Genomic DNA, 27,804 nt, shown 5'->3' on the forward strand with positions numbered 1-27,804 from the left:
TCATTTTTTTTATTTTTGGCTGAAGTGCCTTTTTGTTTTAAGTGATAGTAAGCATCTTTTTTTGTTTTAAATTCTGAGCATATTTTGTTTTGTGTGTCCATGAGACTGGTCCTTGCTTCTCCCTCTCTCCCCCTTTTGCTTAGTCGGTCACTCCAGTTCTCAGGTGTATTTAATTAAGTACCAGGCTGTGTGACACAAGTTGTAATTGATACAGTTTCTGGGAAGGGAGAGATCAGAATGGGCTCAGTAGAACTTCTGGTGAAGGACTCAGGGAGGAGGTGAGACTTGGAGGTAAGTCCTAAGAATGGGGAGGGTTTGTATTTAAAAATGAGCCAGGTAGAGGGCAGGTCAGCTGAGACAAACAGCAAGATCAAGGCCATGAAAACTGACATGGCTTTTTATTCATATCACTTATTAGTCAGTTATTTATAGCCCAAAGGTGTTATCTCGTGTTATCTTTGGCTTCCCCTGGATTACAGTCTTTTGGAGATAGGAGCATGCGTGTTCCTTTTCCATCGGTGCATAATTCATAAAGTAGTAGACACTTGATGCATATTTGTTCATTGGTAATGAGGGGTGAGACTGGCTAGGTGGTGGGTCATGAGATCATATAGGACCTTGAAAGGTGGTTAAAAGAATTTATGATCTGCAGAGACCCTTTTAAACTTTTTGGTACAAAAATGGCATGACAAATGAAGGTTTCTAGTTTCATACACGAGGAAGATGGAGACAAGAAATCAAGGCCAACTAGGAACCTGGTGCAGTAATTCAGATGTGACTGAGTTGATTCCAGGGCAACAGAAAGAGCAAAGCCAGTGGGACATTTCAAAGATACACACAGTGAGCTCTCGGTACTGGGTATAGGAAATGAGGGAAGGGGAAGGTCAAGGAGAACTGCCAAAGTGTGCATGTTTGGGGAAGAAATATGCTCGTTTTGTATTGAACCTTAAAGTTTATAAAGTATATGAGCTTAAACGTCTCAGAGCTGGGGCTTGGCCTTGAGTGCACGCTTAGTTGCTCAGTTGTGTCTGTTTGTGATCCCATGGACCGTAGCCCGCCAGGCTCCTCTGTCTGGGATTTCCCAGGCAATATTACTGGAATGGGTTGCCATTTTCTCCCCTGGGGGTTCTTCCCAACCCAGGGATTAAACCCAAGTCTCCTGCATTGCAGGCAGATTCTTTACTGTCTGAGCCACCAGGGAATTAGTATTTATCACTAACTTTAATTTTCTTTTTTTCATAAGTGCTCTAGTTTCTGAGGGAATGAAAGTATTCTAAAAATATTTTATCACGCTGTCCAATATGGTAGTCACTAGTCACATGTGGCCATTAAATCCTTGAAATATGTATTGGTAACTGAAGAACTGGCTTTTAAATTTTACTTAATTTAAATGTAAATAGGGAGTTCCCTGGCAGTCCAGTGGATGAGACTGTGTTTCCAAGGTGCAGGGAGCATGGGTACCATCACTAGTTGGGAAGCTGAGATCCCACATGCCTCATGGCACAGCCAAAAATAAATAAATGTAAATAGCCACACGTGGCTAATATTACTGTGTTGGACAGCAGAATGCCATGTAAATTCACTGCCTTTTATTCTTCTCACCAACTTTGGTCTCTTTAAAGTTTCTGGCCTGGATATCTTATTCTCTGTTTGGAGCTGGAGAGAAGAAGAGAGGCCTTCACCAACATTGTGTATCTGAATGATATGAGCCTGATGGAAGGGGACAATGGTATGTAAATTCCAGTTGGTTACTCTTGGTTATAGTATTTTAGAAGTCACTACAGACTTTCTAATAAAGAAATGTGGTAATCATTTGAATGATCATATTCTTCATTCTAGCTACTTGTCAAATTTGTGGAGTTTTTTTGATCCTTACTACTTCGTATATCGTGAAATCGTAACTAGAAATAAACTGCAGGCAACTTTTCTGTTTCATGAGTGCCTAATGTGTGAGGCGTTCTACCAGATGCTTTTCCATCTAGTTTAAATGAAATAACAAACCTGTGGGATAGTTACTATTACTTCTATTTCACAGAAGCTATAATTGAGGCCCAGAAAAAGGATAGTTTCCCCACAGTCATACACCTGGTTACTGCTGGAACTGGTATTCAGGCCAGGTCCAACCATCTCTAAAGCTCGTGCTCAGGTTTTTTTCTCTTCATCATGTTGCCTTTTTACACAGCCCAGTTAGAGATCATTAAGGTGAACTTAGAGTAGCAGTCAGATTTTCCTAAGCCTTTAAAAGTATTTAGGTACTTTTTTTTTTTTAATTTTCATCAATTCAGTACAGATAAAATGGCAGGAGGCCAGGATTTTGACAAACTGAAGTCTGAGGGTTTATCCTCCACTCAGAGAGGTGGTCTCGGTCGGATTTGTAGTGTTGTTTTATTCATCTCAATGCAGAGATACCCATAGCGTGACGTCAGGATCCTTCATGTAGCAGTGTGACCACCTGCTTCTTTCAGTGCTGTTGGTATAGAAGGAAAGTTAGAACCGAGCAAAGAAACCAGGTGACTGGCAAGGGTTAGCTTCAGATATCACAACTATAGCAATAATAACTGAAGATACCACCTAAAATTCTTCCCACCCAGATACAAGTACTCTTAATGTTTTGTTAATATAATAATAATAATAATAGCTGGTCTTACCCTTGGTATATTAAATGAGGGTCTTTTCTTGACATTTCTCTCTCCTGACTCATTTTATCACGTTAAAGCTTGTTGATCTTACTGCCCAATATATATCTCATAGCTATTTACTTTCTTTTATTCTGCCACCATCATTCTGGTCCCAGCTACTTGTCTAGATACTATAATAACTTTATAATTGGACATCAGATTTCTATTCTTACCCATCTTTAACTCATTTTCCTTCTGGGTCTTTTTTTTTCCAATTAAAACTTTTATTGAGGTAACATTGGTTTATAACATTATATAAGTTTTATGTGTACAACATTTTTCACTTTTTTATAATCTAACTGCTGAATATTGAGTTTCCATCTGTCATCAAGTTTGTTCCCGTTTACCCAGTTCACCCTGCCCCGGCTCCACCCCCTCTGCTAACTACTACTTCGTTCTTTGCGTCTACATGTTTGTTTTTGTTTGGTTTGTTCATTTATTTTATTTTATTTTATTTTTTTTGGTTTTGTCTATTCCACCTATGAGTGAAATCATGTGGTGTTTGTCTTTGTCTGACTTATTTCACTTAGCATAATACCCTCAAGGTCCATCTGTGATCCACAGGTGGCAGGATTTCTTCTTTTTTTTTATGGCTGAGTAGTCCGTAATCTCTGTGTGTGTATCACATCTTCTTTATCCACCCATCTATTGAGGGGCACTTATGTTGATTCCACATCTTGGCTGTTATAAATAGTGCTGCAGTTAACATAGGGGTGCATATATTTTTTCCAATTACTGTTTTCATATTCTTTGGATAAATGTTAGAAGTGGGATTGCTGGTCAGATGGTGGGTCTAGTTTCAGTTTTTTGAGATACCTCCCTGTTTTCGACAGTGGCCGTATCAGTTTACATTCCCAACAGTATACAGAGTTCCTTTTTCTCTGCATCCTTGCCAATATTTGCTGTTTGTAGACTTTTTGATGATAGCTATTCCGACGTGTGAAGTGGTATCTCATATGGTTTTGACTTGCATTTCTTTAATAATCAGTGATGCGTAACATCTTTTCTTGTGCTTGTTGGCATCTGTATGTCATCTCTGGGAAAATGTCTATTTAGCGCGTTTGGTCAGTTTTTCATCTAGTTGTGTGTTTTTGGTTATTAACCCCTTACCATTTTAAATATCTTCTCTCATTTGGTAGATCATCTTTTCATTTTATGGATGGTTTCTTTTGCTGTGCAGAAGCTTTTTATTTTTTTTTTAAATTTTTAAAATTTTTTCATGCAGAAGCTTTTTACTTTGATGTAGCTCTGTTTATTTTTGCTTGTTTCCCTTGCCTGAGGAGACCTATTTAGAAAGATATTGCTAAGACTGATGTCAAAGAGAGCCCTGTCTCTGTTTTCTTCTAGTTTAATGGTTTTGAGTCTATTTAAGTCTTCAATCCAGTTTGAATTGATTCTTGTGTATGGTGTGAGGTAGTGGTCTATTTTCATTTTCTTGCCTCATGCAAAAAAATGTCCCCAACAGTGTCCCCAGTGCCATTTATTTAAGACACTATCCTTTCTCTGTTGATGTGTCTTGTTCCTTTGTTTAGTATTAATTGTCCATACATGTATGGGTTTATTTCTGGGCTCTCAGTTTTATTCCATTGATCTGTGTATCTGTTTGTTTCTGCCACTACCATGCTGTTTTGATTGCTGTGGTTTTGTAATATAGTTTGAAATCAAGGCGTGTGATATCTCCAGCTTTGTTCTTTTCATTCAGGATTGTTTTGGATATTTGGGGTCTTTCATGGTTACATATAAATCTTAGAATTTTTTGTCTTATTTCTGTGAAAAAAAATGTTTCTGGGATCTCGATAAGGATTGCGTTGACTCTGCAGCGTGCTTTGGGAATACGCACACTTTGACAGCGTGGATTCTCTCAGTCCCTGAGCGGGCAGTGTCTTTCCGTTTATTTGTGCCGCCTTCAGTTTCTTTCAACTGTGTCTGATAGTTTTCAGTGTACAGGTTTTTCACCTCCTTGGTTAAACTTATTAATAAATAAATTATTCTTTTCGTTTTCATTGTAAATTGAATTGTTTTCTTAATTTCTCTTTCTGCTAGCTCATTGTTAACATATGGAAATGCAACAGATTTTTAAGATAATTTTTATTTCGTTACTTGTAGCTGTGCTAGGCTTTCACTGCCGCATGGCTTTCTCTTGTTGTGGAGCACAGCCCTAGGCGCCCGGGCTTCAGTGGTTGGCAGCATGTGGGCTCAGCAGTTGCATCTGCCAGACTCTGGAGCACAGACTCAGTAGCTGTGTTGCATAGACTTCACTGCTCTGTGGCATGTGGGATCTTCCTGACCCAGGAATCGAACCCACAACTCCTTCATTGACAGATGGATTCTTTACCACTGAGCCACCAGGGAAACCCCTGCAACAGATTATTGAATGTTGATTTGTACCCTGCAGCTTTATTCGTTTGTTATTTCTAATAGTTCTTGTCTTCAGGGTTTTCTGTGTGTAAAATCACATCATCCACAAACAGTGAATTTTGCTTCTTCCTTTGCAACTTGGATGCCTTTCGTTTCTTTTTCTTGCCTGATTGCTCTACTGGAAGTCGGACTTCCAGTACTATGTTGAATAAGAGTGGTGAGAGTGGCCATCCTTGTCTTGGTCCTGATTTTAGAGGACTAGCTTTCAGTTTTTCATCATTGAAAATTTTATTAGTTGTGGATTTGTTGTATATGGCCTTTTTAGGTTGCGTTATGTTCCTTCTATACCCACTTTATTGAAATCTTTTTTATCATAAATGGGCATTGAACCTTGTCATATACTTTTTCTGCATCTATTGAAATGATCTCATGGTTTTCATCCTTGATTTTGTTAATGTGGTGTATCATGTGAATTGATTTGTGGACACAACCCTCCTTGCATCCCATGGTGTGTGGGATCTTAGTTCCCTGACTAGGGTTCAGGCCTGTGCCCCTTCAATTGGAAATGCAGAGTCTTAATCACTGGATCACCAAAGAAGTCCTCCTTTCTTAGAGTTTTAAACTCTTTTGTAAAGCATTCCTATGTTCATTCACTTTTTCCCCCTCTGTTCACTTTTATTCCTGAGTTCATTGAACTGCCTTTCTGTTCTGCCTTTTTTTTTGTAGCTCTTTGACTTTCCTCATGAAGGCTGTTTTGAATTCTCCTATCAGTTAGCTCACAATATTCTGTAACTTTAAGTTAGGTTACTGGAGAAGTGTCATTGTCCTTTTGTGATAAAGTGTTACTATGGTTCTTCTTGATGTTTGATGAAATTGTTCCTCTGTGGGCACATTTAAGTAGCAAATAACCCTCTCTGCTTGACTCTGATAACACAGTAGGTTACAAGGTAGAGGCCTTTCCTTTGTTTTCCAGCAGATGGCGCCGCAGCACACGTTTTGGGTTTCTCTTCCCTCAGCTGCTTCTGTTTATGTTTGAAAGTCAGCCCTTGGTGCCCTTCACCGTCTCTCTCTGCCACGCGGCCTTCGTCATCACTTCTTGTCCCTGCAGGGCCACGGATGCCTTACCTCTGCCGGTGATGCTGGCGTAGCCGCCTGGTGCGCCTCCTGTCCAGGATCCTTTGAGTGGCAGGTTCCACTGCTGTTGTGGGGAAGTGGGGAGTAGGGAGGAGTAGCCGTGTCCAGTGCTCTAAGATTCATGGCTCTGCGACTCTGGCGGGGCTGGGGGTGGTGGGGGGACTGGAGTCTTGTGCACCGCCTCCCCTGCTGCTATCAGCCTCTCTCGGCCGGAGGTCTGGGCACTGCGGGCACCATCTCCATTGTTCCTGTGGTTCTGCTGCCTCTGTGTGTTCCCGTTCGCCACCTTCAGCTGTGCATTTGTGTGGGAAATTCTCCAGCGTCTCGGTGTATTGGACACAGGCACCTCTGTGGGCTTGTGAATGTTTTACTGGTTGTAGGATGAATGGCAGAGACAAAGGTAGCCTTTCACTCCACCATGTTACTGACACTCAGAATGGTTCTTTTAAACAAAAATTGGGTTATGTGGCTCTCCTCCTTGAAACTCCTTACACTTGACTCAAAGTCTAGATTCTTAAGCTATTCCCTTATGGCCTGGCCCTGTCATCTCATTCTCAATCTTCACCGACACCTCTGAGTTCCTTGAGTTCACCTAGTTTCTTCCTGTGTCATCTTCCATGTTTCTCTGATCAGAAACGTAAGCTCTTTTACCCCTCCTTCCTGACACCTTCCGTGCATGTATGTCACATGCATACGGGTCACATGCACACGCGTGGTAAACTTGTCTCATCTTTTAGCTCTTTGCTTAAATGTCACTCTCATAGAGCCCTCCTCTGATCCTCAAAAAAAAAAAAAACCTCTCCAGAACTTGCCAGTCTCTCTGATGGCTCTTTGATCTTCGCGTTTATAGCAGGCACTTCCTACAATTTATGAGCATAGGTTTGTTTACGAGTTTACTAAGTTCTTTCTCCGTTATTAGCCCATGAGCGCCGCAGCAGTGCAGGACTCATCATGTCTGTTTCACATCCATGTTCAATGCCTAGCATGGAGTGTGCCCTGGGTTATTACTGCGTGAGCAGATGAAAGAATGTAGAGGCTAATTTCATGGCTTCTCCTTCTCATGAGCTATTTATTCAACACATATTCAGAAAACAGCTTTGTGTCGGGGTGGTGAGATTATGTTCTTTAATATTTTTATGTTTTGGTATGAAACGTTTTTCCGAACGGTTTCTCCTGTGTGTAGGCAGGGTGCTCAGAGCCCACGTTGTTTCTGTGTGTTTGAGTAGGTTGGATCCCAGAAACTGTGGAAGAATGGAAGCTTCTCCTACATCTGGTGCAGAACACAAGCACGAAGCCAGCCCCGCAGCAGTCACCAGATGGAAACTTCAGCGACGGGCCTTCCCCTATCACTGTGGAGACTGTGGCCCTCCTGTTAGCTAAGGCCGTGGGCCCAGACCGGGCCTGGTCACTGCTTCAGGAATGTGGTTTGACCCTGGAGCTCTCAGAGAGGTTTACCAGAACCTGCGATATCCTGAGAATTGCCGAGAAAAGGCAGAGGTAATGTCTGTCTGTCCTGCCCTTGTCCTGCCCTGTCCACAAGCGCTTGGAGAGTGTAGAATCCCACAGATTTTCAGAGGGGACGGGACTGTATAGATCACATAGTCCCAACCCCTCACTCACAGATGGGGGGCCAGAGACTCCTCTGTTGATTTAGGTGATTAAGGGAAGAGGCTAAAGTAATACTTTGTTCATAGTCATGACCAAGATACTTGTAGGTTGATGTGAATACCCAAATATGATGTGTACTCAATTCTTTAAGAATATTATTTGTACCATATTCCTAATACCAGCAATGCAGGAGACCAGGGTTTGATCCCTGGGTCAGGAAGATCCCCTGGAGAAGGGAATGGCAATCCACTCTGGTATTCTTGCCTGGAGAATCCCATGGGCGGAGGAGCCTGGCAGGCTATAGTCCATGGGGCTGCAAAGAGTCGGACACTACTGAGCGACTCACACATACACACACACAGCCCTGATCAGCTCAGTCAGTTAAAAAAAATTTTTTTTAATTTTAAAAAATTGTGGTAAAATACAGATAACATGAAATTTACTGTTAGCCATTTTTGAGTAGTTGGTTCAGTAATGTTAAGTATGTTCGTGTCATTGTGAAGTTAATTTCCAGAACCTTTTCATCTTACAAAACTGAAGCTCTGTCCCCACGATTCCCCTCTCCTCCCTCTGCCCCCGCCCTGGCAAGCACTGTTCTTCTTTCTGTCTGGGACCACAGTGTGTGTCTTTTTGTGGCTGGCTTATTTCTCTTAGTATAATGTCCTTAACCATCTTGTAGCATTTGTCAGAGTTTCCCTTTTTTCTGATACTGAATAATATTTCATTGTATGTGTATAACTACGTTTTGTTTATCTGCTCATCTCTTGATAGACACTTGGGTTGCTTCCACCTCTTGCTATTGTGAGTAATGCTGCTGTGAACGTGAGGATACAAATCTCTCTTTGAGACCCTGCTTTCAGTTCTTTTGGGTGTTTACCCAGGTGTGAAATTGCTGGATCAGATGGTACTTCTGTTTTTAAATTTTTAAGACACTCCTGCACTAATTTCCATGGATCCTGCACCATTCTGCATTTCCACCAGTGGTGCTCAAGCCTTCCTGTTACTCCGCATCCCTACCAACACTAGTTATTATTTTTTGATAGTTAGCTATCCTGATGGGCATGAGGTGATATCTCATTATGGTTTTTATTTGCATCTTCCTAGTGATTAGTGGTGTTGAACACCTTTTCATATGCTTGTTGGCCATTTGAATGTCATCTTTGGAAAAATACCTGTTCAAGTTTTTTGCCCACTTTTAAATTGCGTTGTTTTCTGTCATATGAATTCTTTACATATTCTGGATATTGACCTCTGAGATATATGATTTGCAAATATTTTCCCTTACTATATAGCACAAGGTGCCGTATTCACAGGATACCTTTTTACTCTGTTAGTTTTGTCTTTTGATTCACAGAGTCAGTCAGCTTTTTGAATTCTTTACTTCTGTGAAGAATGAACAATGACAACTAAATTTGCTTGTTTCTTTTCTTTGGGATTTCAGAGCCTTGATACAAAGCATGCTCGAAAAATGTGATCGGTTTCTCTGGTCTCAGCAGGCCTAGCTGAAGAAGACGCAGCAGGGTGTCACGACATGTTGAGAATGACTGAATTGTGCTCCTGAGCCTCCTGAACGCATTTGTTCTTGAAGGAAGGGCCCCACCGGAGGTCCCAGCACCTTTTTGGGAGCACCTTCATACCTCTGCATTTGTGGCTCTGTCTGTGACCTCAGTGTTTTTCAACCAAAGTTGAATTTTGAAAGGAATCAGTCCTTGTTTGCTAAAATGAAATGCTCTGGAAGGAAGCAGAATGTGAATATTCCCAGCTGTGCAGCCCTTATGCTGGACAATAGTATTGTTGGTTCCTTGTTGGTGGACTGGAGGAATTCTTTTCCTATTGTGACTGCCATGCAGGGAGCAAAAGTTTCTCAACCTGTTCACATGAAGACATAGCAATGTAGTTGATAGAAATTGAATTGCTTTCTTATCTTCTCTGGGATACTTGAGAAATTACGAAAGTAAGACCTGGTAGAATGGAATTAACACTTAAAATAAGTGAACCACTGAAGTTTCAAATTAAATGTATAAATGAAATGGCCCTGTATTTAAATTGAGCTAATTTAGAATATGTTTTTTTCTAGTGCTTGACATTCTCTAATCCGAACCTATATAAAACTAATTCATTACTAGACATGTTTTACTCCAGTCTTTCCTAAATAAAGTAGCCCAAAGGAATCATGCAGTTTTAAAGTTTGTTTTTTAAAAGCCATAATAAAGGCAGGCTGAGTATTGATAAAGACTGCGGGGAGTACTTGTATTATTTAAGCCAAGTACTAGATTACCATTTTCAGGCTTCTGTATACTTACACAGCATGTTTTATTAATAATAAATGTAAAATCTGATTTAAAATGTTACTTGACTAGAATGTAGGCATGAGGCTCATTGTGTGTAATTTGCAGGAAGGTGTGGTATAAACTCAGCGTGGAATAAGCAAAATGTTGGATACATTGAATGATTCACTTCTTTTTTTTTTCATTTCTAACACAGCTAGAGAACTAGAGACACAAGTTTCTGTCTCTAACAGTTCAGACAGTTCGTTCCTTCCTGTTAGGAAATCCTAACAGTTTTGGTCACCAGTGTGTGGCAGGGTGTGTGTGTTGTGTGTTTCCCCACACCAAGCAGTTCTCCAATACCAGCTGAGTGTTCTTTCCACTCATTTGAAAGTTCAGTCCGGAGATGGCATTGAATTCTACAGGTTAAGGCTCATTCCCACAAAACTGCCAGCCCTTAAGACGCCAGTCACAAGTCCAGGTTGTTAACTGTACAGGCGTCCCTCTTTTTATTGCAGTTTGTCTTGTTGTGCTTCACAGATACTGTTCTGTAATTTTTTTAAACAAATTGGAGATTTGTGTCAACCCTGCATTGAGTAAGTCTATCAGTACAGTTTTCCAACAGCATTTCCTCACTTTGTGTCTCTGTCACATTTTTGTGATTCTTGCAAAATACAGAGTTTTTCACTCTTATTTGTCATGGTGATCTGTGTCAGTGATCTTTATTGTTACTGCTGTAAATGTTCTGTGGCATCACTGCACCCACGGAAGGCAGTGAACTTGGTCGAGAAATGTGTGTTCTGACTGTTTCAACTGATTATTCCCCATCTCTTTCCCTTTCTTCAGGCCTCCCCATTCCCTGACACACAGTGATAGGCCAATTAATAACCTTATAATTACATATAATTGTAATTATATTTTTAATTATATTATTTTTATTATTATATATTTATTATATATTTAATTATATTTTAATTATAATTATATAAATTATATAATTATATAAACATATAATTACATTATTATTATATATTTAATTATATTTTAATTATAATTATATAATTATAATTCCTTTCCAGTGAAAGGAACGACTAGTTATACATCTCTCATTTAAATCAGAAGGTAGAAATGATTAAGCTAAGTGAGGAAGGCATGTTGAAAGCTGGAGTAGGCTGAAAGCTAGGCCTGTTGCATCAAACAGCCACATTGTGAATGTAAAGGAAAAGTATGTGATGGAAATTAAAAATGCTACTCTGATGAATACATAAAAAAGTGAAACAGCCTTGTTGCTGATATGGAGAAAGTTTTAGTAGTCTAGACATAAGCTCAAGCCAACCAGAGCATTCCCTTTAGCCAGAGCGTGATCCACAGCAAGGCTGAAAGAGATGAGGAAGCTGCAGAAGAAATATCTGAAGCTAGCAGAAGTTGATCCATGAAGGTTAAGGAAAGAAGTTGTCTTCATAACTTTTGTGTAAGGTGAAGCAGCAAGTGTTGATGTAGAAGCTGCAGCAAGTTATTCAGAAGATCCAAGATCATTAATGAAGGTAGCTACACTAAATAACAGATTTTCAGTGTTGATGGAACAGCTTTATATTGGAAAAGAATGCCGTCTAGTACTTTTCATCTAGCTAGATAGGCAAAGTCAGTGGCTGGTTCTGAAGTTTCAAAGGGCAGGCTTACTTTCCTGTTAGGGGCTAATGCAGATAGTGTTTGAGTTGAAGCCAATGCTTGTTTACCATGGTGAACATCCTGGGACCTTAAGAATTAGGCTAAGTCTACCCTGCCTGTGCTCTGTAAGTGGAACAACAAAACCTGGATGAGTGCACATGTATTTACAGCATGGTTTAATGAATGTTTTAAGCTCACTGTTGAGACCTACTGCTCAGAAAAAAATTCTTTTCAAGGTATTACTGCTCACTGACAATGTACTGCATTGCCCAAGATAGAGATATACAAGATTAACATTGTTTTTATGCCTGCTAACACATTCATTTTGCAGTCCATGGATGAAGGAATAATTTCAGCTTTCAAATATTATTTCTTAAGAAATGCATTTTGTAAGGTTATAGCTGCCATATGTTATGATTCCTTTGATGGGTTTGGGCAAAGTAAATTGGAAACCTTCTGGAAAGAATCCACCAGTCTAGATGCCATTAAGAACATTCATGATTCATGGGAAGAGGTCAAATACTAACATCATTAGGAATTTGGAAGAATTTGGTTCCAACCCTCATAGGTGACTTTGAGGGGCTCAAGACTTCAGTGGAGGAAGTAATTGCACATGTGCAAAGAGCAAGAAAACTAGAATTAAAGGTGGAGCCTGAAGATATGATTGAATTACTATAATCACATGATAAAACTTAATGGATGAAAAGAGTATCTTTTGGATGAGCAAAGAAAGTGATTTCTTGAGATGGAGTCTACTCCTGGTGAAGCTGGGAAGATTGTTGAAATGACAACAATAGACTTAAGATATTACATAAACTTAGTTGACAAAGCAGTGGCAGGGTTGAGGGAAAACTGACTAATTTTGAAAGAACTCTTACTATGGGTAAAATACTGTAAAGTATTGCGTGCTACAGAGAAGTCTTTTGTGAAAGGAAGAGAAGGAAGAGTCAATGACGTGGCACACTCCAGTGTGGTCTTATTTTAAGGAATCACCACAGTGACCCCAACTTTAGGAAACACCACCTTGATCAGTGAGCTACCATCAACATGGTGGCAAGACCCTCTCCCAGGAAAAAAATTACAACTTGCTGAAGGCTCAGATAAAAAAGTTAGCACTTTTTTTAGCAATAAAATATTTTTAAATTAAGGCTTATACATTGATTTTTAAGACAATGCTATTACATGCTTAATAGACTATGGTAGAATATAAACAACTTTTATGTGCACTGAAAAACTAAAAATTCATGTGACTCGCTTTATTGCTGTGGTCTGGGGACTGAACCCACTGTATTGCACATGTGTGCCTGTGTTTCTGACCAATTGGCTATAAACCAGAGATTCCCACGATCCACTCCTTGGGTTCGATTAATCTGTTAAAGTGGCTTGCAGAACTTGGAGATACATTTTACTTACTTAGATTTATCAGTTTATTATAAAAGCCTGTAACTCAGGAACAGCTGGATGGAGGGGATGGTATGGGGAACGGGCAAGGAATTTCCGTGCCCTCTCCCAGTACCACTTCAGATGGATCACTACATGTTCACCAAGCAGAAGCTCTAGATAAAGCAGCGGCAGTCTGGAGAGGGGATACGGGCTGGAGGTTGAGTTCTGTGGCCAATGGCCAGTGTCAGGACCGAAAGTTCCAGCCTTCTAATCACGTGGTTCGTTGCACTGGCAGCCAGCCCCCATCCTTAGGTGTGGTCGAAAGTCACCTCATTAACATCAAAAAGATACCTGTCACTGGAAATTCCAAGGGTTTTAGGAACTCTGAAGGACTGATGCTGAAGCTGAAACTCCAGTACTTTGGCCATCTCTTGCGAAGAGTTGACTCATTGGAAAAGACCCTGATGCTGGGAGGGATTGGGGGCAGGAGGAGAAGCGGACGACAGAGGATGAGATGGCTGGATGGCATCACCGACTCGATGGGCATGAGTTTGAGTAAACTTTGGGAGGTGGTGATGGGCAGGGAGGCTTGGCGTGCTGCGATTCATGGGGTCGCAAAGAGTCGGACACGACTGAGCGACTGAACCGAACTGAACTGAACTGTGCCCAGGAAAGGGGATGAAGATCAAATATAATAGATTTCTTATCAGTTCAGTTCAGTTGCTCAGTGGTGTCTGACTCTTTGTGACCCCGTGGACTGCAGCTTGCCAGGCCTCCCTGTCCATTACCAACTGAATGGGATTTTTGCTTGTTTTCCTTGGAAAATAAATTCAGGTGAAATTTTTTTTTCCTTTAATGCTAGAAAATTCTTTGTACCCTTTTGATAAATGAGGATAGATGTGCCCTAGAAAGATGGGCTGTAAAAGATTGCACAGTTGTGCCAGTTCAGGCAGTTTCCTCCTCCTGGGATTTCCTCTAGACCATCTTTTGCATGGTCATTGTGTAATGACAAAGTCTGATAGTGACAGGAGGGCCTTCACCCTTTACATTAGTACAGACTCACAGGTCCAGTAACCCAATACAGCCACGGTCAGTTCAGCTGGCAAAAATCCTGTTCAGTTAGACATTTATATTTGAACAGCCTACTTGGATATTAGGCAGTGTTTGCAAGGACAACTTGTCATCTTTCACTTGCCCTGTGCTTGTCTCACTTTTCCTCCTGCCCCCAGGCCTGCCTGGTGTTTAACAGGACTTCAGAGTGGCATAGTGGCTGCTAGCCTGGGTTTGTCCACTGTGGGGGATAAAAAAGCACAATGTGACAGTTGTGAGTTGTTTTATTTGAGGCAAAATGACGACTATAATCTGGGAGATGGTATTTCCGATAGCTCTAAGAAACTTCCAAAGAGGTAGGCGTGAGGAGTGTTAGAAATAACTTCAGTGAAGCAGGGTGCTTGCAGCCAAGCACACATTTTGGCAGAACCTTGCTGCTGATCAGGAGGAACAAATGTCACCATTAATGATTTTAGTGCTCTTTCAGAGGAGAGGCTAGAATTGAGCTCATAAAGTCTTCTGAAAATAGCTATCTTTGAAGACTTGTTCAGTCAGTTTTTCCCAGATCACTGGAGTGTTTCATTCTTGATCTCCACCCTGAATTCCTTTCCGGGCATGTTGAAGGTCAGCAAGCATTTCATGATTTAATGCTTGCAGAAGCAATTGACAAGTGCCAGTTTGTAGTGGGCAGGTTCTGAGGCAGACTGGCTTTGAATGTCTGCTCTTTATCTGAATGACCTCAGGTAAGTTGCTTTGTTTCTGCAGGTTTCAGTTTCCTCATCTGTGAAATGGGGTTAATAGTAGCCCTACCTTAGGTAGCAGAGGATTAAATGAGATAATAAGTGTGAAGCAAAACTACCTACAAAATGCAGGACAGAGTGCCAGTGTCTGGGTAATAAATACTAGCTCTTATTTGAAATATTTGGAATATCATTTTACCCAGTAACGATCAGTTCAGTTCACTTGCTCAGTCGTGTCCAACTCCTTGTGACCCCATGAGCTGCAGCACGCCAGGCCTCCCTGTCCAACACCAACTCTCAGAGCCCACTGAAACTCATGTCCATTGAGTCAGTGATGCCATCCAACCATCTCATCCTCTGTCATCCCCTTCTCCTGCCCTCAATCTTCCCCAGCATCAGGGTCTTTTCCAGTGAGTCAGCTCTTCACATCAGGTGGCCAAAGTATTGGAGTTTCAGCTTCGACATCAGACCTTCCAATGAACACCCAGGACTGATCTCCTTTAGGATGGACTGATTGGATCTCCTTGCAGTCCATGGGACTCTCAAGAGTCTTCTCCAACACCACAGTTCAAAAGCATCAGTTCTTTGGCGTTCAGCTTTCGTTATAGTCCAACTCTCACATCCATAAATGACTACTGGAAAAACCATAGCCTTGACTAGACAGAACTTTGTTGGCAAAGTAATGTCTCTGTTTTTTAATGTGCTATCTAGATTGGGTTGTAACTTTGCTTCCAAGGAGTAAGCATCTTTTAATTTCATGGCTGCAATCACCATCTGTAGTGATTTTGGAGCCCAGAAAAAAAAACAGTCTCTCACTGTTTCCCCATCTATTTGCCATGAAGTGATGGGACCGGATGCCATGATCTTAGTTTTCTGAATGTTGAGCTTTAAGCCAACGTTTTCACTTTCCTCTTTCACTTTCATCAAGAGGCTCTTTAGTTCTTTTTCACTTTTTGCCAATAAGGGTGGTGTCATCTGCATATCTGAGGTTATTGATGTTTCTCCCACCAATCTTGATTCCAACTTGTGCTTCCTCCAGCCCAACGTTTCTCATGATATACTCTGCATAAAAGTTAAATAAGTAGGGTGACAATATACAGCCTTGATGTACTCCTTTTCCTGTTTGGAACCAGTCTGTTGTTCCATGTCCAGTTCTAACTGTTGCTTCCTGACCTGCATACAGGTTTCTCAAGAGGCAGGTCAGGTGGTGTGGTATTCCCATCTCTTTCAGAATTTTCCACAGTTTATTGTGATCCACACAGTCAAAGGCTTTGGCATAGTCAATCAGACCTATGTAATTGATTTTCATGAATGGACGAGAGCAGGAAGCCCAAAATTGAAATAATTTCCTTGTCTGTATTTGTCACTGCCCTGATCAAGGCTCAAAATCTTATTTTGTCTCTTCCCCTTTCCTCAACCCTCACTTTCAGTTACTAGGTAAATCCCCTCAATTCAACATTGGAGATTATTTCCAATAGTTATTTATTTTTATATTCTCTATTGCCACCAGCCCACATTGTCTTTACTTCTTTCTGAGACACTTACATCAGTCTTTAGGGAACTTTCTTCACTTCTGTTAAAAAACAAAATTCAACAGTGAATTTAAAGGTCTAATTGCTTTATTCAATTACTCATGAATCAGGCAGCATCCCATCTAATAACTAGAAGAGTAGGTATACGAAGGGGAGGGCAATTTTAGAAGGGTGAGACAAGGGAGTTATTAGCAAAAGAAAAGAAAGAATTATTTGTAGGTCAGGATATATTTTTGTGGAAAAGGGACCATTAAGACTGTTATATCATGCATATTACCTCTTGTGGGTGGAGGTGGTGAGATGGGATGAATGGAGAAGGCCCACGGGCAGATTACCTCTGACCAGAAAATTCCACTGGTTAAGATTACATTTCCGGGGAGGGTTGAAACTGCAACTTGTACTAAAGTCTCGGTTCCATGGGCTTTAGCACGAGTGGCACCATTTTGGTCCTGTGGTTTTCTCTAACGCTTCTAAACTCTGCCTCCCCCCCTGCCCCACACCACGCAGTCTCGGCACACAGTCTCAGTTCCACAATGGAACCCACTTTCAGTATCACTCAGGTGATTCACAAACTTGCCATGCATTAGAATCATCATGGGTCTCGTTACAAGTACAAATGTGGGAATCCTGCCCCAGACTTCAACGTGTAGACCCGAGGACTAGTTTAACCTCCTTCAACTTGTCACCTATCCCCACATTGTTCAGGTTATCCTAGTTGGTAGATAAAGCTCAGCCCCTGAGAGTGAATGTTTCCTTGGGTCTCATGGGAAGTTCATTGGAGACCCTCTGTCAAAATCCTTATCCTCTGAGACATAACCTTCAACCCCTTCCCAATTGGAAACTTTCGTAGCTCCCCTCGGCTTTCCAATTAAAGCCCAAATCCTTATGCTTGGTATTTAAAACTGATTAAAAAAAAATTATTTTAAGGTGGGAGAAGAAAAAAAATTGACATAAAAATTTCTCTGCCTTTTGAACTACTATCCTCTTCCCTTTCATGTACACTGTGTGTCTGTATTACATTAACTAGATTCCCTTAAAAGACACAGGAATGCCTACTTGCCAAAAAGAAAAAAAAAAGCAATTTCCTCCTGGCACCAGCAAGGTAACTCCTTAGGAGTTAAGATTTCCTTCCTTGACTCTGTAAGAGTCACAATGACCCATTGGTCACCTTGTTGGACTATGTCAATGTCAGTGTGACACTTTGATGTATAACTCTTTGTCTCAAAAACATATAACTGCTTTGACCTCTAATGGGTGGAACAGTCGGGGCTTTTTTTTTTTAAAATAATTTGTTTATTTTTGGCCACATCCCAAAGCTTGCTGGACCTTAGTTCCCTGATCAGGGATCGAACCTGCGCCCTCAGTGGTGAAAGGGCAGAGTCCTAACCACTGGACCACCAGGGACCACCAGTTTCAGAACTTTCTGTAAGACTGTCTCCTGAGTTGTAATCTTCATGTTGGCTCAAATAAAATTCTCTTTCTTTTTAAAAAAAATTTTTCTTTAATGTGGACCATTTAAAGAAAACACTTTATTGAATTTCTTATAATATTGCTTCTGTTTTATGTTTTGTTTTTTTGACTGCAAGGCATGTGGAATCTTAGCTCCCTGACCAGGGATTGAACCCATACTCCTGCATTAGAACGTGAAGTCTTAACCACTGGTCCACCAGGGGAGTTCCCCCCTCTCTTCTTAGACTGAGTATTGATTAACAGTTGTTGACAAGGCCCTCCATGACTTGTTCCCAGATTCTTGTTCTCAGTTTCAGAGCCCAGGTTTGTCTCTCATCCTGGGCGCTGTTCATGGACATGCTCTGCACTTGCCCTCTGGTCGTGCCCCCTGCTCACCCCTGACCCGCCCTTTGCCCCAGGGCCCATCTGCTGAAATTCCACCAGGGTTCTGTCCCTTCCAGTTCCCCATGGCAAGTTTTTTTTTTTTAATTGTAAAATGCAGATAATATAAAATTTACCATCTTAACTGTTTTGTGGCTTGACAAGGGACTGAAATTGCCCTTTTGCCGGGAACAGTAACTTTAGGGTAAAATTTAGAGCAAACTCCAGTTTTTCTCACCCCTTCATTTAAAAGAAATCTGGGTACCATGAAACTTCCTGAGGAACAGTACAGAATTACAACACAACGCTGTTTTGCAGAGATGACTAGCCTGGAGTTTCCAGTCAACCTTTGTCTAGTGGATCAAACACAAACCGCAAGAGAGGCTGGAAATTCCTTCTTGCTATTTCTTCCCAGAAGACACAGAAAAATACTGGCACTGCTGTGTCCTGAATGCAGAGAATATTTTCCTGGACTGGGGTTTTCCCATCTTGCCCAGGTAATAATATATTATTCCAGATGGACTACTCTGAATTCGTCTGAATATTCAAGATAACATATACTAGTGATCTAGGCATTATTTTATCTGATACTAATAGGAAAAGCCTGGGTTTCATGGCTTTACATCAGTGTTTTGAATTCCTCGGCTTTTCCTAGTTAAACCGCCCGTCTTCGTGGCATGACGCTGTGCACCCATGCAGAGCCCCACGCCTAGCACAGCCCTGGGCTTGGTTTAATGCCCCGCTTTCACCATCTTGGAATTTTTAAGAATTTCTGAACATGTTTATTTGGGACTGGTACCACACATTATGTAACTGGTCCTGCCTGCTGTGGTAGATCTGAGGTACAGCTTGAGATTTTGCATTTCTGGCCAAATCCCGGGTGATGATGGTTTTATAGCTCTTTCTGTTCTCAGTTTATTTAGGCTTAAATAAATTTGCTCTGGAAAAAGAACTTTCTGTGAGGGGTGCCTAGGGACGTGACTCCAAATGGATCAAACACAAGCTCAGGCTGTCTGGTTCCTCTCTTCCAGTGATACCGGGTGATGATTGGAATGGCTTTTATTATTGTTCTAGTTGAGATGTCATTAGCATATAGCATGACATTAGTTTCAGATATACAGCACAGTGACTTGATATTTGTATATATTGTGAAATGATCATCAAGATAAGTCTAGTTACCACCTATCACCATACACAATGACAGTTTTTGTGTGTGTGATGACAACTTTGACGTACTTACATGTGGAATCTAAAAAATAAAATAAATCTGAGTATAACAAAAAAAAGAGACTCACAGTTAAAGAGAACAAATTAGTGATTACCAGTAGGGAGACAGAAGGGAGGAAAGGGCATGATAGGGGTAGAGGATTGAGAGGTACAAACTACTCTGTATGAAATAAGCTATAAGGATGCATAGGAAATATAGCCAGTATTTTATAATGACTATAAATGCTGTATAAATTTTAAAAATTGTGAATCACTGTGTTGTCCATCTGAAACTTATGAAATATTTTACATCAACTATACCTCAATTTAAAAATATTAAAAAAAAAATCCATGCATCACTGTGTTAACTGCAGCATATTCACAACAGCCAAGATATGGAAACCATCTAAAGCACCTTAAAGTCCATCAGTGAGTGAATGCATAAAGATGATGTGGTATAATGGAAATACATTTTGTAATGTATTACCCTGAAAAAATTCCCTTTAATTAAAAAAATTAATTCCTTCATTCATTCACTTGTTCAATAAGCATTGAAGTCCTATTACATGCCAGATACCTTGCTTAGTGCTAGATATTTAAAGTTAAATGAGACAGAAATTGTTACAATCTAAGGTTGAAGACAGACCAAGAAAACCAGCAAAACAATGCCCCACCCCCCACCAGGAACCAAATAACAGAAGAAGTTAAAAAAAAAAAAGAGAAATAAATAAAATCATCTCACATATCGATAATTGTTGGGAAAGAAGTAATAGCTATGGTAGGCCACTCAGAGTAGTCGGAGAAGGCCATCCTGAAGAGGAATTTCAAGTGAGAGGTGCAGGAAAGACGGAAGCAGCCTAGAGAAGAATGGGTGGGAAGCATGTTCTGGGCAAAGGCAATACCACATACCTATAAATTAGAGTTTGACTCATTGGTGGGACTGAGGGAAGACCAATGTGGCTGGAGAGCAGAGAGCTAGGAGGATATGGCATGAGATTATGCCAGAACATGACCAGGGACCAGATCTGCTGAAGAGTTTTAAGTAGAAGGGACACATGATCAGATTATGGTTTACAGAGATCAGCTGTGCTAGAGAGACAGGCCTCTTTTGCCTGTGACAGTCCCAGTTTATTTCTGTCATCCTGGCATAATTATTACTAATGCCCCTTTTCTTTCTGGAAAGTGACTTGGTTTAGATGGTAAGTTATACACAAGTTAAGCAGAAGGGGAAACCATGAAGATGGGGAGACTAGTTAGACAGTGGCTGCAGGAACCCAGGTGAGAAACTGTGTTTGTTGGAGGTGCACGTGAGAGCAGGTTGATGGATTAGAGATGAAATTTGGAAATAGAATCTCAGGACTTGCTAGTGGATTGGATGTGGGGTAAAGGCAAGGGAAGCATCAGGCATATATCTCAATTTCTGGGCTGAGTAACAGAGGGAACAGTGATGTCATCTGCTGAAATGGAGAGGCCTGCAGGTGAAAAGTTCTGGAGGCAGATGAGAGTTCCCTCTGGGACACGGTGAGTGTGAGATCTCTGGAAGCCATCCAAGCAGAGGTGTCTAGCGGTCAGTCGGATATTCAAGCACGGAGCAGGGAAACCAGGTTTCTGAATGGGGGAGGTGTAATTTTCAGAACCATCAGTGTATAGGTGCTATTTCCTGCACTTGGAGAAAATTTAGAGACTTAAAAGGTGAGAGTCCTGGGGTGGGAAGGGGTGGGAGGTGGGAGGGAGGTAAAGAGGGAGGGGACACGTGTATACCTATGGCTGACTCATGTTGATGTATGGCAGAGGCCAACACAAATTGTGAAGCAATTTTCCTTCAATTAAATAAGTTTAGGGGAAAAAAAAGAGAGAAAAAAAAAACTTAAAGAAAGTGAGAACCAGAACCAAGACTGAGGGACCCTTAGAGTTTAGGGAGATGAAAAGACCCAGCTACGGAGATAAAGGAAAATTAAAGGGAAACAAAAGGAGGATACGGTATTATGAAGCCAAGAGAGAACCTTCCAGAAAGGAGGAAGAGGACAACTGTGATGAGCATGTCTCCGAGCCTTCCTGATATGAGACAGGAACTTGTCAATTGTCTTGGCACCACGGAGGTCAGTGGTGACCAGAGCTGTTTTGCTGAGTGGTGGGGACAGAGATCAGGCTGGTGTAGTTTCTAGTGTGAGTCAGAAGTGAGGAAGCAGGAAGTGCAGATGGACAGACTCTCAAGTTTGATGATAAAGAGGAAGAGGAGAAGGTACCAGAGTAAAGAGTGACATGGAGTGAAGTCTGGGTTTTCAATGTGGGAATTTATTCAGGAAGCAGGTACAGAGGGTCCGGACTCTGAGGTGTGGTGTGTATCATGAGGAACAAGCACATTTTCCTCACTGAGGTGAATGTCCCCAGGTGTCCTGTGCAGGACAAGCGCGCCACAGGAGCTGGGCGGAAGGGAACCACTAACCAGAAAGTGTCTTCTCCTGCAACGTCCCTCTAGCACCCCAAACTGCAGAGGTTAGGACCGTGGCCAGCTGGCACTGGGGATGTGTTCGTAGGGTCCAGCTCCAGAATCACAAGCCAGGCAAAGAAGGGTAGGTGTGGAGCTCAGAGTAAATAAACACACACTTCTACTCTGAACGTGGGTTTGAGGAGCACTTCCAAGGGGAGAAGATTAATGAGAAAATGATCTCTAGAGAGGAAAGACATGTTGACTTTCCCTGTCAAGGAGGAAGAAGAAGTATAAGGTAGTCACAAGAGAGCTTTCTCATACAGGTCCCATCAGAAGGCCTTGTCAGAGATGTAGGTAGAAGTTTAAGGAGGATTATGGCTGTATCTCAGAAAAGTGAGTCTCTGACAAAATAAAGCAGGGAAAAAAGTTAGCTGGGATTAAGGAGAATGTGGCTGCCCATCAGCTGCTGAGAACAGGCTCAAAGCTCTGCTGAGTTTAGGGGTTTCTATGGTAGAGTCTGAATGGACCCCAGGTTGTAAGAAGCCTTTTGTTATGAGATTCTTTACTGTTAGATTTCTATCCCAGGTGCTGAAGGTCTAAAATTTTTGCAAAATGAGGGGAAAGAAAGGGAACATTAGAGAGAGGATGATTGGCAAGGCTGGATACAGAAGCTTTCCAAATTTTTGTAAAAAGGAAAAATAAGTGTATTATTACTTGATATGAAAGTTGGATACAGAAATGTATTCACCATTTTTTAAGATTTTAGATCATTCTACTTATTGGAATCTGAAAAATTCGTAAACATCAAATCTGAAAACAAAACAAAACAAACTGAACACCAAAACCAAAGTTTTTCTCTGAGGAAGAAGTTTCTTGGTTTTCTAGGAATTTATGATTTCCAGAATCACTTATAATTCCTGCACTCTATCAGACCCATGGCAACCCACTCCAGTATTCTTGCCTAGAGACTCCCACGGATAGAGGAGCCTGATGGGCTACAGTCCACGGGGTCACAGAGAGTCAGACATGACTTAGCGACTAAACAACAACAACAGACCCAAACCCCTGCCATAAGGGACAGTTTTCCACAATAAGAAGTAACTGCTGCTGGCTTCCCTGCATTGAGAAAGGACCAGGAAGGGAAAATTACTTCCTCTCAAGGACATGACTCGTATCCAACGCAAACAAAGCCTCCTGGCTCTGAATTTTGATGTTACTATTCCTCCACTTCTTGACATGGTCGTTCCTGGGAACTTGTATAAGGCAAGGAAACTAGAGTGAGGGGAAGGAGCACGGGAGGTGGTTCTGGATGCACAGACAGAAACTGGTTCATAGTTGGACTTGCAGGTGCTGCTACTAGAAGGGCAAGGTGGCAGTTTCTGAAGCACAATTCCAGCATCCAGTCCTCCCGTGACTGTGTCCCTGACCCCTCACAGCACCGAGGACAAGCTAGGGGATTGGCCCGGGGACAGAGGAGGTGGCAGGACACAACTGCAGGGAGGGAGAAGGCCTGGACTGAGAAGGGCCTGGAAACGGCCCCGGGGGAACCAGAGGGGCCTGGAGAGGGAGCGGGTCTGATTGGGGGAAGGCTGGACAGGGGTCTGTCCTGAGTGATGCTGAGGGTGTGTCCCGGAAACACACACACAGGCACAGGCTGAGCTTCACGTGGCTGTCCTGCCATCAGCCCTGGAACCAACAGGCTGTCCTCATACCAGGAAGGACACACAGCCTCAGTATGCCATCTCTTAAGCATTTATTAGATCCGCTGCCTTCTGTGGGCAGAGAACGCTCTAGCTCAGTGTCCCTGCCCTTGGGGACTCACAGCCCCGTCTCCTGAGCAGAGAGAGAGGCAGCTCAGTACTTGTCAGGCAGGCCAGGAGGTCTGAAGTGGTTGGGGTCTTTGCCGCTCCGGCCCCATTCGTTGGCAAACTGGTCGGCCTTCGAGTCCTCCCGTACCTGGTCCCTGGTCATGCCCTTAAGCAGAGGGTCTGTGATTCCCTGAATATTCTCTCTGGCGTTACTGGAAAGGAAGAGGGCAGGAGGGGATTAATCCAGGACTATGAGCCCCAGCCCTACCCTTCCCATCTCTCCTCTTTCCAAGGGATCAGTGACTCTGAGAGGAGCCCAGGAAAGAGGGGCCACAACCCTGAGGCTCCCCGGGCTCAGCCCACCTCAGCCCTGTGCTACGTGAACACACCCAGAGCGGGAGGGTGGAGAGTCGCCTGGCCCACCAGCCTCGCTCTGCTCCTCAGACACCCAGACCTCACACTGGGCGCAGAGCAGGAGGGTGGGCAAGAAGAGGGGGGCCCACAGCCCTACAGGAAAGTTCTCCAGGGCTCGGCCCCTCCAGGTTGTCCAAGGCAGCCAAGCTCTGCCCACCCATCCCTGCATCCCCAGGGACCCTGGTACCTGATCACTTTAGCAGCCCAGGCACCCCCTGGTCCCCTTTGGGCAGCGTCATAGTTTCCGCGGGCGTGGAAATACTTGTCTGCACCTTTGTAGTTGGCTTCCTTCATGTCTCTGTAGGCTCTCCACATGTCTTTAGCCCCTGGGAGGAAAAGAAAATGATGAGATGAATGTGATTGTGTTTTGGTGAAAGACAGAAATAAATTATTTCCTGCCACTGATTCTAGGTTTCAGCCTTCAACTATGCCCTTGGAGATTATTATATTGGCTTGAAATGAATACTTCTCTACTTCTCACTTACTTCCCTGATCTGAAGTTGTGAGTATCACACTTGGTGCAAGTTTTATTCTGTTTGGTTTCATTCTAAGTCTGTTGGAACTTTGTTTCTGGAGGTGTGTGATGTGTGGGAAGAAGAGGTCGATGCTGTTTCTTTAGGGGATGTTTGCTTACACAATAAACCTCCACCTGGAAAGATGCAGGAAAGGCTCTGACCAGAGCTTGAGAGGAAGGACGATACTGAGAAAGGCTGTGAATATAGGATACTCCCAGCCTGGTCAAGGGGAGAAATCCCGCCCTGGTGACTAACTTGGGCCTGAGTACATCTGAATACTGAGGGCATGTTTGCACATGGGCAACCATCAGAATTAAATCAGCAGGTGGTAAAGGTGAGCTCCCTAAGAGGGCTTTGATGAAACAGGGTAATCAGATGCAGAAAAGGGGCAACTGAACCACCAGCTCTAAAGTTCAGTGTCCTCTCCAGTAAAATGGAGGAGTAATGCCTCCCTCAGGGTGGTTAAGCAGAACTGAGGAAATATAGGTTGAGTTTGGAGAACATTGTAGGTGCTCACTATACTATCACCTCGCTGGTCCTTAGATGAGTAGGGCAAAAAAATAAATAAAGTAGAATGAAGATCAGGGAGGCATGGGCAGAGAACCCAACCTAGGTAGAATGAAATGGCAAAGGTTTCAAAGATTAGCTCATTAGGGAAAAGAGGAAAATATAACGTGGATTATAATCACAGTTTATGTAATATCTCTGTGAGATAACTTATCTTTATTTTAGGTATTAGCTATTTCCACTGTTCAGAAAAATAGTTTTGCTGAGGGCTATGATATTCTTACTATAGCTATTCACCCTGAGTTACAGATTTAAATAGTTCCCTGGAGTCTAGAGTTGCTTAAGAAGTGCTTCCAAATGCACGACATATTTGTCCCTTGGGTGCAAAACCAGGTAGTGATTCTCAATATTTATTGTGCACAAAATCAACTGGGGTGCTTAATAATGGACAGATTTGCAGAGAGCCCCAGGGATTGTGGTTCAGGGAAGGGACTGTGTGTGGATCCAGACCCCTGCGTTCCCCAAAGCACCCAGACCAGGGGTGATTCTCATGCAAGTCATCCTGGAGTGCCCCTTGAACAACACTGACCTAGGAGATGAAAAGATACTTTTATCTGGGCCTGTGTGAATTTAGATGGAATTAAGAACAAACTCTTAAAACAACTATTCAGCAATTATCACAGAAAAATAAGAATAGCAAATAGTTTTGAGAAATAAATTATGGCCAGTTTGCTCTGGCTAGTGAGGTCTATGTCTCTTGCTATAGGATTCTCACCAGGTCTCAGCCTCAGCAGAACCATCATCAAGAAAACTCATGCTCCCATTTACTATGTGGAGGGGAACTCTATCCGGTTTCCTTCCAGAGGCACCAACCCCCACTCTCTGCCATCTACTCAGATAATGAGCAGGACGCGTGTTCACAGACCCCTCACTCTCCACGTGTACTCTTGTCTGGGAGGCAGTAGAAGGGCCGAGGTTAACAGCAAGGTCTCAGGATGCTGGGTTCAATCCTGCTCTGCTGGAGGACGTTGGAACCTATCTTAATCTCTTGGGGCAGCAGGTTCTCTGATAAAGGGTAATGGTCCCTACATTGCAGGGCTCAAGGATTAAACCTTGAGGAGGAAAATGAGTCGATTCCTGCACATAAAGTTCTTAGACAGTCCTCACCAGCTACTAAAATTCAGGTATTTTAGTTAAAAGTATTCATCGGTTGCACCCACTTCTTGGCTACAGGAGACTTGGAAATGAGCCATCTCTAGTTGCCCACGAGGGGGCAGCAGAGCCCTGCCGGTGTTTTGGGAACACGCACCCGGCCCCCCAGATATCTTCCTCACTCCTGCTGAAAGTTGGGGCCCAGACTTTATGTGACCTCAGGCTTGGGGATCCCCAAAAAGAGTGCAAAGCTGCCAGAACAGCCTCGGGAAGTGCTACCATGCAAACCAAGCTCCTTTTTGCCCACTGATGGCCTTTGCCCTGTGGGGATGTGTCCTCTGCTCAGGTGAATCCTGGGGAAGCAGACACAGCCTCCCCGACCCATCCTTTGGTCCTTACCTTGACCAGCTTCCTTGAGGAATGTCCCCCATCTCTGGCTGCCGACACCCAGGATCAGGAAGCAGAAAATGATGCTGGTGGAAAGGTTCATCCTGCAACAGAGAGATGAGCAGACTCAACCAAGAATGACAGGTCTTGAGGCTGAGTTGTAATGTGGATACACTCTTACATTCCAAATGTAAATCTCTCTGAATTTTATCTCAATAGATAGACGATAGGTTGTAACACAGAGGATTCAGCTCTCATTTCCATGTGAAATCTTGGAATCCCAGTGATTTCCTGCATGGAGGATTGCAACGGGCTTTTAGCATAAACCATTTTCCAGTCCCCTCATCCTCTATCAGCCAGAAACCCAGCTGCACTGCAAGTTTCCCAGAGGCACGAGGAGTGAGTTCCTGCCGCCTGTCTGTGATGTGAGAAGAGGTGGATGAGGCACAGTGTCTGTGGCCGCGTGCTCACCCCATCACCGCCTTCACAGAAGAAGCAGACAAGGGAGCCCTACCCCCTGACGTGCTCATGCCTGGAGGATTCTAATGGTCAGAATGAACAGTAGATTCAAGAAGGAAGCAGAGAGCTGGGCTGCAGCACAAGAATGCTGGTGAAGAGAAAGTCTCCGAAGAGGAAAAGTGTTGGAGAGTTCTAGCACCTCACCCTTGGCCGTGCCCTCCTGCTGAGGCTCCCGGTGAAGCTGCGCTGCCTGTGCTGCCTGCCAGGGAGACGGGCCGGTGCTTTATATACGGACACTTGGCCAGTGGAGCAAATGAGAAACGGGGTGGAAGCAAAGAAAGAAAGAAGGGAAGAAAGTTTGGGAAATCCCTCCTGACCAGAACACAGCATTGAAAACAGCAGTGTTATTCTTCACTCACATCTAATTTTCCTAGATTGTGCAATCTGGCAACTTTCAGAATGTGGCATATTGGGCTTTTTCCTGCCCGTTTCTAGTCTCACTCCAGGAGACAAATGTGTTTTTCATCCCCCACTTTAATGTACTGACTTTTGCTGTGAAGGATGTGTGTGTTTAGTCGCTTGGTTTTGTCCAAATCTTTGGGTCCCCATGGACTGTAACCCACCAGGCTCCTTTCTCCTTGGAATTCCCCAGGCAAGATAACTGGAGTGGCAGGCAA

General features: G+C 42.7%; 2 protein-coding genes across 5 annotated transcripts in view; one reads left to right on the forward strand and one right to left on the reverse strand.

The window, feature by feature from the left end:
• Window positions 1–10,227, forward strand: part of HPS5 (HPS5 biogenesis of lysosomal organelles complex 2 subunit 2) — a 41,513-nt gene extending 31,286 nt beyond the window's left edge. For all 4 annotated transcript variants that reach the window (XM_043451347.1, XM_043451346.1, XM_043451345.1 and 1 more), the window contains 3 exons: window positions 1,623–1,729; window positions 7,397–7,667; window positions 9,220–10,227. In XM_043451347.1, the coding sequence (XP_043307282.1) occupies window positions 1,623–1,729; window positions 7,397–7,667; window positions 9,220–9,280 (439 nt within the window). In that variant the 3' untranslated portion in view covers window positions 9,281–10,227. The remainder of the gene's footprint in view (window positions 1–1,622; window positions 1,730–7,396; window positions 7,668–9,219) is intronic.
• Window positions 10,228–23,621: 13,394 nt separating this feature from the next.
• LOC122430882 (serum amyloid A protein-like) lies at window positions 23,622–27,478 on the reverse strand. The gene is made up of 4 exons (XM_043451808.1): window positions 27,332–27,478; window positions 26,681–26,772; window positions 24,295–24,433; window positions 23,622–23,905 (listed from the first exon to the last, which is right to left on the reverse strand). Exons 2-4 carry the CDS (start codon window positions 26,769–26,771, stop codon window positions 23,740–23,742), a joined length of 396 nt encoding a protein of 131 aa, XP_043307743.1. The 5' UTR covers window position 26,772; window positions 27,332–27,478; the 3' UTR covers window positions 23,622–23,739.
• Between the last annotated feature and the right edge of the window lie 326 nt (window positions 27,479–27,804).

Source organism: Cervus canadensis, chromosome 29 (assembly GCF_019320065.1).
Source record: "Cervus canadensis isolate Bull #8, Minnesota chromosome 29, ASM1932006v1, whole genome shotgun sequence".
In the NCBI taxonomy this organism is placed as follows: Eukaryota; Metazoa; Chordata; class Mammalia; order Artiodactyla; family Cervidae; genus Cervus; species Cervus canadensis.

Coding starts and splice junctions, on each gene's coding strand:
- LOC122430882 (XM_043451808.1), bottom strand. CDS start 26,771: ATGAACCTTTCCACCAGCATCATTTTCTGCTTCCTGATCCTGGGTGTC. Junction 24,434..26,680: donor CCTCAAGGAAGCTGGTCAAG/GTAAGGACCAAA, acceptor TTTTCCTCCCAG/GGGCTAAAGACATGTGGAGA. Junction 23,906..24,294: donor TGGGCTGCTAAAGTGATCAG/GTACCAGGGTCC, acceptor CTTCCTTTCCAG/TAACGCCAGAGAGAATATTC.